This window comes from Leuresthes tenuis, unplaced genomic scaffold (assembly GCF_036924035.1).
Source record: "Leuresthes tenuis unplaced genomic scaffold, fLeuTen1.0.hap1 SCAF_6, whole genome shotgun sequence".
NCBI classification, from domain to species: Eukaryota; Metazoa; Chordata; class Actinopteri; order Atheriniformes; family Atherinopsidae; genus Leuresthes; species Leuresthes tenuis.
In genome coordinates, this window is record NW_027325360.1 from 6,093,400 (window position 1) to 6,105,556 (window position 12,157).

Sequence of the window (12,157 nt, forward strand, 5' to 3'; positions counted from 1 at the left end):
TGTCAGCCAAAGCTGAAATGAATCATCCATCTCTGACTTTGACATAAACCAAGGGAAATAACAGCTTAAACATTTAAGTTCAGGGTTAGCTGTAAAGTAGTGCCATCCTAATTCCTTGCCAAAGGAGACCATCCCTCCAGTAGATCTTATAATGACTATTTTGTAGGTGTAGAATAAGTGCAGGGTTAGTTAATTGTGTTATTCATATGGACCAATAGGCTTCTGTTGTGCCCACTGTTTCATACTATGACAGGTCGTGCCACACATCACCAAGGTAAACAGCATGATTGTGAAACTTTGTGAAAATGTTCAACACTTTTAACCTTAACCAAGTAGCTCTCATCCTAACAAAGTAGCTTTAGGCTGAAAATATTGTTTTTAATTTTATACATGATTTAAAAAAAAATAATTATCATGACCGACTCGCAAATCTTGTGTTTAGAGCCCCAATTGTTGAAGTCTTCAGAAATGTGTGCTATGTGTATGCAAGATTCAATATGGAGGTGATCGTTAGAGGCAGTGTCTAGATATTTAAAGTTCTTGATTTTTCTGACTCCAGACATAGTAGTGTTTCATGTTTGTTTTGTTTAGAGAAAGAAAATCTGAAACAACATGTTAATTAATATTTAACCATAACCATGTATCTTTTTTTACCCCTAACCATAACCTGCTAACTGTGAGAAATGCAGAAAAGTAAAAAGTTGTTGGATAATATTGGAGCAAGAGTTTTCTTCTAATGTGTGATAGTCATTTTCGAACATGGAAAAGTTAATCAAATTCACATTTGTGAGAATTTCACATGTTAAATATATTGTTGCCTACCCAGTGTAGGCATTTTGCAAAGTCATTTTGCCGTTTTTGAGCATTTTCTCTGAAACTGTTGCGTTTTGTGCTGTGTAACGACTTAGCTGTTTACCATTCAAGTGTTGGACTCATTGTAGAAGTAGAGGTCTTCTGATTTACAAATCACCAAATAACATTAATGTGAGTCTCGTTTAATATGTACAGATGAGTTGGGAAGTTCTGAGTTATCCCAATTATATCCCACATTTTGGGATTTATATTTTCCTTTTTGTTTTATACACCCATGACAACATGTAAATGGGATGGGCCATTTGTTGTATATAGTACTGTGTGTTAATAGTTGTTTATCTTTGCTGTTCACTGCATACGCTGTAACTAATTTATTTATGGTACTCAGCTCTAATTGCCTGTTAATGGCCTGTTTTGTCGCATCACTGGAAGTTATGCAGAGATCTACAACACAGGGTGATACTGCATAGATGTGTAAACATAACAATCATCCTTTCTGATCCTTTAAAATTGATTATGTGCAGCCATAAAACAGGATGAATCAACAAAAAAGCACCAGCTGTGTATCGACTTAGTTGCATGCACTGAAAAGTTGGCTTGAAGTTTAAAGCTGGTGACTCACAAGGAGAAAACCTGTTTGTTTACCTCTAACATTTTCTTTCCTCTTGTTTTCTGTTTTTTGCATGTTTCGTCGCCATGTTTCTCGGTCCTCAGGCTATGGTGAGTAAAAGACCATTTTTGCTGCAGTGCTTTACCATTCCTGAGTTAGGCTTTCAATTCGATGAGGGCTCTGACTGTAACAAAACACTTTATTCAGTGTGGATTTCTCTTCTGGGACTTTTATAAAATTTCATAAAAGCTTGCATAAAAATCTGCAAACTGTGCAAATTTGTGCGTGAAAATGTTCCGCAAAAGGTAGAAATAATCATTTTCTTTTGTGAATACTTTCAGCTTTCCCTCGTGTGATTAATAACGAGAAAGGAAAGGGTTTTTACAGTTTTTAAATGTAATGTTTTTCTCTGCAAAAGCAAATGCTGATAAATGTTGCCTTCTCCCCTTAGACTAAGATGCACTTTGACATTTTATTTTAAGCTTAGACAAGCATTCACATATTACAGCCTGTTATCTGAGTGGTTAAAGCTGTGAATATTCAGTCGCTGAGACTGGACTTTCCTTGTTAAAGAAAGGAGATGCACAGTTCAGATAAGATTGAAATGATTGGAATTTAATTGCAAACACTCCAAAGAAGAAAATGAAATATATGGTTAAAATGTTTGAAAATCTTGGTGCAGGGGAAATGTCACAAACCAGAAAACTCTGCTAATAAAATCAAGAAAAATACTTTGTACAAAACTCTGATTTTGATGATAGCATTGATCATAATCTAAAGTGTCAATTGTCGATGGTCAGGAGATAGCATGCCTTCTTCTGTGTAGTTATCAGAACATTTCCCAGGGACCCTAAGATTGAGAGACAAGCACTTTAGATTCACTAAGTATGTTCGCTAATGTAATTCAGTCAGGGAATTGGCCATTTATAGCAAATAATTCTGCAATTATGTTTGACAGAAAAGGCCGTGCTGTTAGAGGGAGATGTCACAGAAGTTAGGAGTTCAACAATTTAACCAAGAAAGGCAACTTTCTTAATCAAGATACATGAACATAGCCATCAGTTGCACCAAAGTTAGTAGTGGCTGCAGAAAATGAGTGACAGATCAAATATACCAGATTACAGAATATTGTTTGCAATAGTCAGTGCCAGTCTGCCAATGTAAGAACCTAACTACATCTCTGTAAGATCTAAAGAATCTCTGTTTTTTATATTTATGTGGCTGGTTAAAAACCTTGTCAGTAACAGACCCAATCACAGAGGAGATGTATATGTCTGTTCACTGTGCAGTTCATATGAAATGGTTTGACAGTTAGAAAGACAAGTGTCGATGTGTCAAATGAAGAACCGCTCCTGTTAGGGAAAAAAAAGAAATGTGCCTAAAGGTGTTAAGATAGACATTAAGTGTTCACTTGATATCCTGATTCATTTTGACAATGTTTTTGATAGCACATTTCTGAGGGACTCGAACATCATATCACAGTTAAAACATAATGTGGATTTTCTTTCTTGTATGTAATTTGATTTTTTTTTCTCTTTATTGACAAAGTTAACCAAATACAGCTACCCAACTATAAAGAAATGCTTCATTGCACTTCATCTAACATAATATTTCTAATGAAAGTGAAGAAATATGTTGCAAGCTCATGAATCATGAAGTACTTTTGCAAGCAAGTACCTATAATCTGTTTAATTTAATGATAACTGACAGCATGTACCAGGGAGTTGCTGTGGAATAAACTATTTTGGTTTCTAATGCAAACTGTGTGTATTTGAAAGAAGTTCCTACGGTGTTGTTGCAGCACCCCTAACATGTGTTTTTGTGTGATATTAAGTTTCCACAACCTTCAAATTGGAAAGAGCCAAACATTAGACAAGGAACTGATTCCCTGAATTCTGTTCAGCTGAAATCGTCTTTCCTTTTTCTTTTGACTTTGATTGTTTGTCTCTGTTTGGCTGAATAACTGATTATTTTCTTTTGTTTCTAGACTATGATACAGTCCAGGAAAGCTGGACTCGCCCACACACTAGCCACACGGACCTCCCTGAAAGACGAAGAGCTTGTAAGTAGCATACGCCTACCACAAACCAATTAACAGTGAAACTACATTTTTATTTGTAACTTACAGGAATATTGGCTGTCACCTCAATGCAAGCTTATGGGTTTGCTTCCAGTTTTGCTCTTTTTGTCATATCCTGTAGCCATATTGTTAATCTGTTTGCTGGAGATCCAGTATACTGTGAGCTCTCAGTTCTGCTTAGTCAGTTTCAGGCAGCTTCTGATGTGATGGATCTATAAGCAACAAGATTAGTGTTCATGGTTGCTACAGATTCCTTTCTGCACTGTAATGTGCCAAGTTGTAATGATGATTAGATTATATAGAAGAAACATTAATAATTCAAGCAAATACTGCAGGCCAAGTAATGTACCAGACAATACTATAAAGCAGTGAAAAATGGGGTAACTGCAAGTTTGAAAAGGTTAAGATTAATTAAGATTAATTATATCCATCCATCCACTTTCTATACCTGAGAAAATTCAAATTAAGGATAAAGTGATACAACAACAACAAAAAAAAGCAAAAAAAGAATATTGCATTTTTAAAATAGATACGGCTTGCTCAACTCCTGCAGTCACACAACTGCACAGGCCTGTGGTTGTTGTTTTACAGAGGTAACTGAAAGTACGCACTTCCAGCTTTTTTAACACATATGATATACACAGTACAGGTACAGCTTAAATGCAGCAGATACTGCCTAAGCTTACTTCTTAACTGTGGAGCCTTACTTTAAAGTTTTACTTTATGGTGGCCAGACTTCACCATAATGAGGGTTTTCCTGTTAGTTTATCCACCTTATTTACTATACATGTAAGTTCGTAAAAATGTCAAGATTAGATAAGAAAGGGTGAATGTAACAAAGTAAGCAACAGCATGAGGGCTCCAAACCAACAGAGGCCCCCTGGGGGCAACATTTGTATTTGTGTGACAGTATTGTAGGTAATATGTTTGTGGTGATATGATTAACTTACATGATTCAAGTTCTTGTAACTCCTGCATTCGTACTTAACCTTGCTGTCTTACAGAGGAGCCAACTCCAAAATATGGCTTCAATACATTTTGGTGTTTAAGCTTATGTTCTGTTAAGTTGATGTATTTTCATATGAGTTGTTTCTCATGAGACTGACTTAAAGCTTAATTTGACCCTGACATTAAACACAGGTTTATATTTATGATCACAGAGAGACAGGAGCACAATGATTTGCAGTGCAGTTGTTGAAAGTGTAAACATACTACATACTGTATAAACATACATGCAGAAATATATGTTGGTGACAGAGCTTACTGAATTAAAAAAAAATAGGTTTGATACAGGGGTGCACGTTGGTGGGGTGTTTAGCACCATCGCCTCACAGCAAGAAGGTCCGGATCTGGGCTGGAGCCTTTTTGTGGGGAGTTTGCGTGTTGCATATGTGTGGGTTATTTCCGAATACTTAGGCCTCCTCCCACCATCCAAAACCAAGCATGTTAGGTTAATTGGTGACTTTAAATTGACCCTAGGAGTGGATGTGAGCTTGCATGGTTGTGTGTCTTGTATGTCTCTGTGTGGCCCTGTGATGGACTGGCGACTGTCGCCCAATGACAGCCGGGATAGGCTCCTTATACAAGTACAATGTAGAATATGTATGTAAGATTGTGCATTATTAGATATGGAATCAATATACTAAAAAAAATCCTATTAACAGGAACAGATGTTGTATGTAATTTTTCTAAGAGTAAGTCATAATGAAAGACAACACAGCTGTTCTCAAATTAATAATCTCTGGGGGAAAAAAAAAAAAGAGTAAATTAATTTCTCAGTTAAATGCCATTAGAGTCTTCCATCGTCAAAACACCTCTGGCAATAAAGGTAGTAAAAGATCAGTAAACTATAGCAATATAATCCGGTAAAGTTCAAGATGCAAGTTAATGACAAAGGCAACTCAATCAATAAGACTCATAGCGGAGATGATAAATAACAGAAATGATAGGTATGGCTATTAACAAGAGCAGTCACAATAATAATGCCCCCTGTATACATTCTGTTTACCACATCGAGCTGAGCTTGTTGTCAAGATGTTTGCTCATCCTGTGAAAACGAGTTCACCTCCTCCCACTCTCCTCCTTTACTGGACAGATAGGAGGCCAAGAATTACTTCAGAATGAATATTACACATCATCAAATTTCTATGAAATATCAGTGGATGTCAGATTAAAATGACCCCTTTATGTACGACAACTTTCTTTTGAACGTTACTACAAAGAACAATATTCTATCTAATTTAGATCCTGATTCATCATAATTTTGTTTCTGGCTTTTCACTGCACCAGCCTTTATTCTGTCTTGGTTTTGGACAGGCAGGACAAAGGACGCAGAAGCAGGGTTCTTCAACGAGCAGTCTTTATTTAAAGACACTGGTTCAAGTCTGAAAGACAGAGAAATAAATACAGGCTATGAAAATCAATCCTAATGCACTTCCACACAAGAAGTGTGGCTGGGAAAAATACCAAAATAATATTCGCTCCACTATAAGGAGGAAAACACAAAAGACTATTAAACGTTATCGATTACTTGTAATCACTCTCGCTACGGAGGAAAAAGTTAAACAACAAAAAACGTTGAAAGTTGGAGGCACTAATCTATGAAAGGTAAATAAACACAAAAATCACTCCACACGGAGGAAACAAAAGGCTATGAAAACTTTAACTATACAAATCAAAATCACTCTCTTGGAGGAAACATTGCAAACACAAATGGCTACTAAGATCAAGGCTGTGGTAATTCTTTGGCAAGGCTAGAGTGGACGCACAAATGCAAGGACGAAAATGAATACACTGGCACACGACAAAGGGAGATGCAGACTCTTATACACGGGTGACAGGGAACAGGTGGAAACATTTAACAGACAATCAGACTGGGACACACCAGGAAGGGCAAGTGACCTGAAACAAGAGGAGAGTAAATATTTCAAAATAAAACAGGAAATGACAAGACAAGACATGAAGACAGGACAAAACAAACCCAGTCGACCTCACCGCGGTGTGACAGGTTGTATTTTGCGTCGATCAGTCATTTTGTCATTCTCTGCCTTGTACTCCTCTAACAACTATTCATGGTTGGTTTTATTGATCACTTTATGACCAGCTGTTTTTTAAGCTCTCCTGAATTTTACAGAGATAACTTCTTTTAAAAGGCCTCTAATGTCTCTGTCTTGCACTAACGACCTCTTCTTTTTTTTCTCCAACAGAAAAACCATGTGTACAAGAAGACCTTGCAGGCACTTATCTATCCCATCTCCTGCACCACACCCCACAATTTTGAGGTGTGGACGGCCACCACACCCACCTATTGTTACGAGTGTGAAGGTCTGCTGTGGGGCATCGCCCGGCAGGGCATGCGCTGTGCAGAGTGTGGGGTCAAAGTTCATGAGAAATGCCAAGAGTTGCTGAATGCTGACTGCCTGCAAAGTGAGTGAAGTTATTAAACTGTTTGATGGTTTATGATCTACTTCTACCCCAAAAAAGACAAACCTTTTGTATCTATGCATGTATTAGTGCTTCATGTGAAATTATCCTGCCATCCTCCTCAGGAGCAGCTGAGAAGAGCTCCAAGACGGGGGCAGAGGACCGGACGCAGCACATCATCATGGCTATGAAGGACAGGATGAAGATCCGTGAGAGAAACAAGCCAGAATTCTTTGAAGAAATACGGAAATTGTTCAATGTTTCTAAGATGATCCACGCTCAACACATGAAGAGCATCAAGCAGAGTGTCCTGGATGGCACCTCCAAGTGGTCAGCCAAGATCACCATCACAGGTATATCTTTTCAGTTTGGAATTATTGCTCGTTTGAATACTTCACTTTTGAAAAAACGTTCTACTGAGCTGATATGTTGTGTCATGCAGATGTTGTTTAAAATTCCAACGCCGATAAACTTAAAACATTCATACAGCCATCTATGTAATGTAGCAGTGTATGTATGGTACTAAAATAAACACAAAGGTGTTGTTTAGCTCCAGATAAATGTTTTTTCCTTGTACAGAGCTTTGGCTGTAGACATTTTAACAATGAAATTAAGTCATCAAATTTGTTGGATAATTAGGGAACCTGCAAAGACTTAAAATTCCTAACAGGATTATTTTCAGCTCAAGTGACTCTAAACAAGATGCCAGATATGTGGGTAATGCTGGATTAATGTTAAAAACATCTACATAAATTATTTGTTAACAACAGTGTTGCTCCATCTTACAAGAGAAGCTAGCAGCCAGGTCAGAGAAAACAGTCTACTTTCCTCTAAGATAAAATGAGGAAGAAAAAGCCCAGAACAGATAACCGTATCTACCACAGCCTGTGACAGATGCAACCTGGTCAGTTTACATACACGCAATTGCCAACTTTTTAAGAACATTAGGGCACAAATAATGCAGTCAAAAGGACTGTTCCAGTGCAATAAGTCTTAGCGTTTGGAAGGCTTTGATAATCAGTTTAGACGCAAAGCATGACGTCTATTCAATGTCTTTTCAACTAATTTTTTCTGGGTGGGGTGTGAAAGTGCAGAGGTAGCATGGGATGTTAAAGTTGATCCAATGCTGATATGCCAGAGCTGGCACAGAAAGTAATCACCGAGGCAAATGGGGCATTACACCACTCTTACTGACAACGCTGTTGGAACTTGATTAATGAACACAGGGTTAAAATACTAGTTGGCACTTGTAAGTTTGTTCATTCTAAGTTGGATAGTTTTAAAGTCGAGTGAATGTGTTCTACATGACTGAGATCTTTGCTAGTGCAGTATGGGAAATATGCTCTCCTTTCCTGATTTCTCATTACTGAAGTGCATGCATGTTTAGTATTTTCTTTGTTTCATAAGATGCATATACCACTCAAGAAAAGAAAAAACATGACAATTTCATTTGAACACATGTTCAATATCAAGCTAATAATGATGTCATTCTATAAGAAGTGAAGAAAATGTATCATAAGTTTGTCAAAAATACAGTCTAAAGGAAAATAAATTATATCCAAAGTATACTTTATTTTCTGACAGAACATCGTACCTTTTCTCTGTTAGTACTAATGCCCCTCACAAGTGTCCATAAGGCTTGTTGTAGCAGGATAATGTATTTCAAGCTTTATATGATGGATATAACACTCATATCTCTGTGCGAATTGATACTGCATATTGAACACAAGATTCTACTGTTTTCCTTTTCTCACAGAGGTCTTTATACACTCTGCCTGGCCTCCTAAGTGTATATTTTTTATGCATGAATAACCAAAAATTATTCAGGTTCTGCGTTGCCACACCTAATACACCAGAAACAGTGCTCAGAGCAGTTTTCTAAGAGAGCGGTTAATTAATTAGGGGTCAGTTATCAGGACACTGATGAAGGAGACTTCATTGTACATACAGTATATTTTAGGACTGTGTAACTGTAGGTGAAAGTTAGAGAAAGAAAAACAGTTTGGATGTACCATCAAATCCCAGAGCGGTTTCAGAAAAGCTTGCACAGTTGTCATCAACACCTCTGTGCAGCTGTGAGATTTGTGGAACGGTGAGCGTTCCCTCAGATTATCCCCAAAGAAAGGTTTATGTATTTCTTATTGATGATAGTCTCTTCTGTTAGTTCACCGTCTGTTCTGAACTGTGGCGAAACTTAAATACTTTTTCTGTTGGCGTCACCAATTAAAACCGACTAGCATCCTTAAGACTCCACCTCCTTTTGCCCCACAATATATGGACTGCTGCTGTTACTAAAGCAACCAGACACATCACACCACATAGGGAAAGCAGAGTTGCCATGGCAGCCATCACACCTTGTCTCTTCGATCACTGAAAGACAAACGCTCTAAACAGGCAGCTGAAATTCATTCATTGTCAAACACGAATTGTTGCCATTCCCTTTTTTCTGCTGATCCAGGTGGACCACATACTCACAGATTATAATGCTTATCTTTTGATCTGAGTTCATGTGCAATTAAAAAAATTTCAACAAAAGTAGTCAGTATAAATTTAGAATTAATGATGTGGCTAAAAACACCAAACGTCTCATTTCCTGTGTGGCTGCTTTGACCAGTTGAAAACAAGGTATTATATCTTCTTTGAAGTGGTTCATGAATTAAAAAAAAATCATGTTGTTTAGATATCATGTTCATGTATATTTTTTATCCTATAAGCAGCATTGACCCGTTAAACAGGATGGAGAAAAGAGTTCTCAACACATCTTGTCTATCAGAAATACAATCAGATCTAGTTTTGTAAAGCAGTGATGGACTGACATGAGAAGCTCTTTGGAGTCCATTGAAGTCCTAATTTCATAGGGATTATTTTTGCAAATTATTGCTCAAAGCACCTCTTTGCACAAATATCATGCAACCAACCACTGTCAGTCACTCTGACACTGATTGAACTAGTGCAGGAACAGATTTGTATTTGGCATATTGTAGAACACGGCTAAATGTCTGCTTAAACATTAGTTGTTTCCATCTCACAAAAGGGACTCACTCACGGTATGCATGAGTTAAAGAACTCAGGTGTGTTTTATGTTTGAGTGAATACAAACAATCCCATCATCTCTTTAGCCAAACCTTTTCACAGAGTAAGGTTCAGAGGTTTTACATTTATGTGGAAATACCTTTTTCACTTAGTATCACTTAATGTGCTATCTTTAGAGGTGTCGATAGGTGGTCACAGCCAAGCTGCTTCCTATACCCAGCACAGTTTTTGTTTAGCTAGGATGTTGCTGGCTGTGACTCTACACTTATGGAACAAAGATGAAATTTATATAAATGTCTTTTCATGACATGCAGACTGAATAATGCTGTTTACTGCAGAGAGGAAAATGTTGGAAATAGATCAGACTCTTGACGAGACCAGACTGTCTGCTTTAAAGTCTCACTCTATCAAAAGTAGCATGTGCTGCACTGAACTACTGTGTTTTGGCTGCATGTTTGTATCCACATGGTGCAGCAACTGCCTGCACACGTTTTTTTAAACAGAGAAATGCCTCTGGTAAAGGCCATAAATACAGAGTTGTGTAACCCATGGTTGATATGACTTTAAAAGTGAAGGCGTTAAGTTGCCTGGTTCTAACTTGAGAGCGGTCACTGAAAAGCACTCATGATCAGCATGAATCATCATAACAAGCAAAGTCGTATTTTTAATGCCTGTGACATGTTGCCTACACAGTGAAAGTTTTTTTCTGATATGAGGTCAGTTGGATGACCAAATTATGTTTTACCTATTTATTTTGCTGAGAAAGGTTTTCCTCCCACGTAAAGAATATTTTTCACACATACTGAATACTTGAAGTCAGGCAGCTGTTGCAAGGCTAAAGCCTTGGGAATACAGATAATCAGAATTAATGTCATGTGCTTTATTTAGATTCTTATAAGAATGTTATTCTTTTGTTGATTAAAGTATTTAAAACCATAAAAAACGAAAATGAAAGAAGAGATAATACAGATAATTGTAGAGAAAATTTAGTTGTTATGATAGGGAAAGAACTATGACATAGTTCTCACTTAAAAAAATGATAAGATCATCAATCAACCCCAAAAAGCCACCAAACCAGGAACAGAAGTACAAAGTTGGATCAAATATCTCCATCATTCCCACAACCACCACCTTCACATGCTCTTCATTTAAAAAATATTACAGCTTTGGTTAGGGTCTATAATTAGTGAGACCTGCTATTTGTTGCACATCTCTCATCTCTCACTTGCCTTCTCACCTGGATTAAAGTAGCAATGAGGAATTAATTTCTCCTTGACTGAATCACCTTTACTGGCACTTCTTATGGACATGTTTGTACACTCAGCACATAACCTTCATGTATCTGAATATTCTCTGTCACTTGAGTGGTGTAAAACCAGGCAGACTATCTAAAAAAGCTGCTTTGTTGAATGCAGGTGCATTGATTTTACTCATTCTTTTTTGTCAGTCGAAACTGTTGAAAAACAGACCATGTAATAGCTCCACAGCTCTTTAAAGTTTCTTTTGATTACTTGTTGCACAGAATCTTGGTTTACAGTGGTTATTAAAGCAATATATCGAGAAAGCCATTACCCAGCATCTGCCTGTGAGTCAGTATAGTGTTACAAGGCTTTGCATAACTGTGTGGGTGATATCTTGTGTTTTGAGGTGTGTGTGAATGGAAAAAACAAAGATGGTAATAAGGAGTAGGTGTTTGTTTTTCTTATGCAATGTTCAGTCCCTCTCTGTTTGTGTGTGTTTTTGTCTTGTCAGTTGTCAGTGCGCAGGGTCTCCAGGCCAAGGATAGGACAGGCTCCAGCGATCCATATGTCACCATACAAGTAGGCAAGACCAAGAAGAGAACAAAAACTATCTATGGCAACCTGAACCCAGTCTGGGAGGAAAAGTTCAGCTTGTAAGTGTCTGACAACATGCATGATTCTCCTGTTAGTTTTGTTGTACCTGATTACACCACATCATATTTATTAATACATACAGCCCAATGAAACACATTTGAAGGTGTGTAGGGACTTAAAAGGAAACTAGAAATACCACAATGTGTAAAACCTCCACAAATTTAAGGCTAAACTGAACAACATTGGGGTCTATATATGGGAGAGACATGGGAGAGTTGTTATATGCTAATATCTGCACCAGTGGAATAGGTCAAAAGTCCAGCAATACTTGAATACATATGGAACAAGTTTATTTTTGACAAC

General features: G+C 37.4%; 1 protein-coding gene across 1 annotated transcript in view; it reads left to right on the plus strand.

The window, feature by feature from the left end:
- Positions 1–12,157, plus strand: part of LOC140309463 (protein unc-13 homolog B-like) — a 135,198-nt gene that overhangs the window by 75,916 nt on the left and 47,125 nt on the right. The window contains exons 11-14 of the mRNA XM_072387322.1: positions 3,411–3,485; positions 6,710–6,929; positions 7,052–7,279; positions 11,712–11,853. Of these exons, the coding sequence (XP_072243423.1) occupies positions 3,411–3,485; positions 6,710–6,929; positions 7,052–7,279; positions 11,712–11,853 (665 nt within the window). The remainder of the gene's footprint in view (positions 1–3,410; positions 3,486–6,709; positions 6,930–7,051; positions 7,280–11,711; positions 11,854–12,157) is intronic.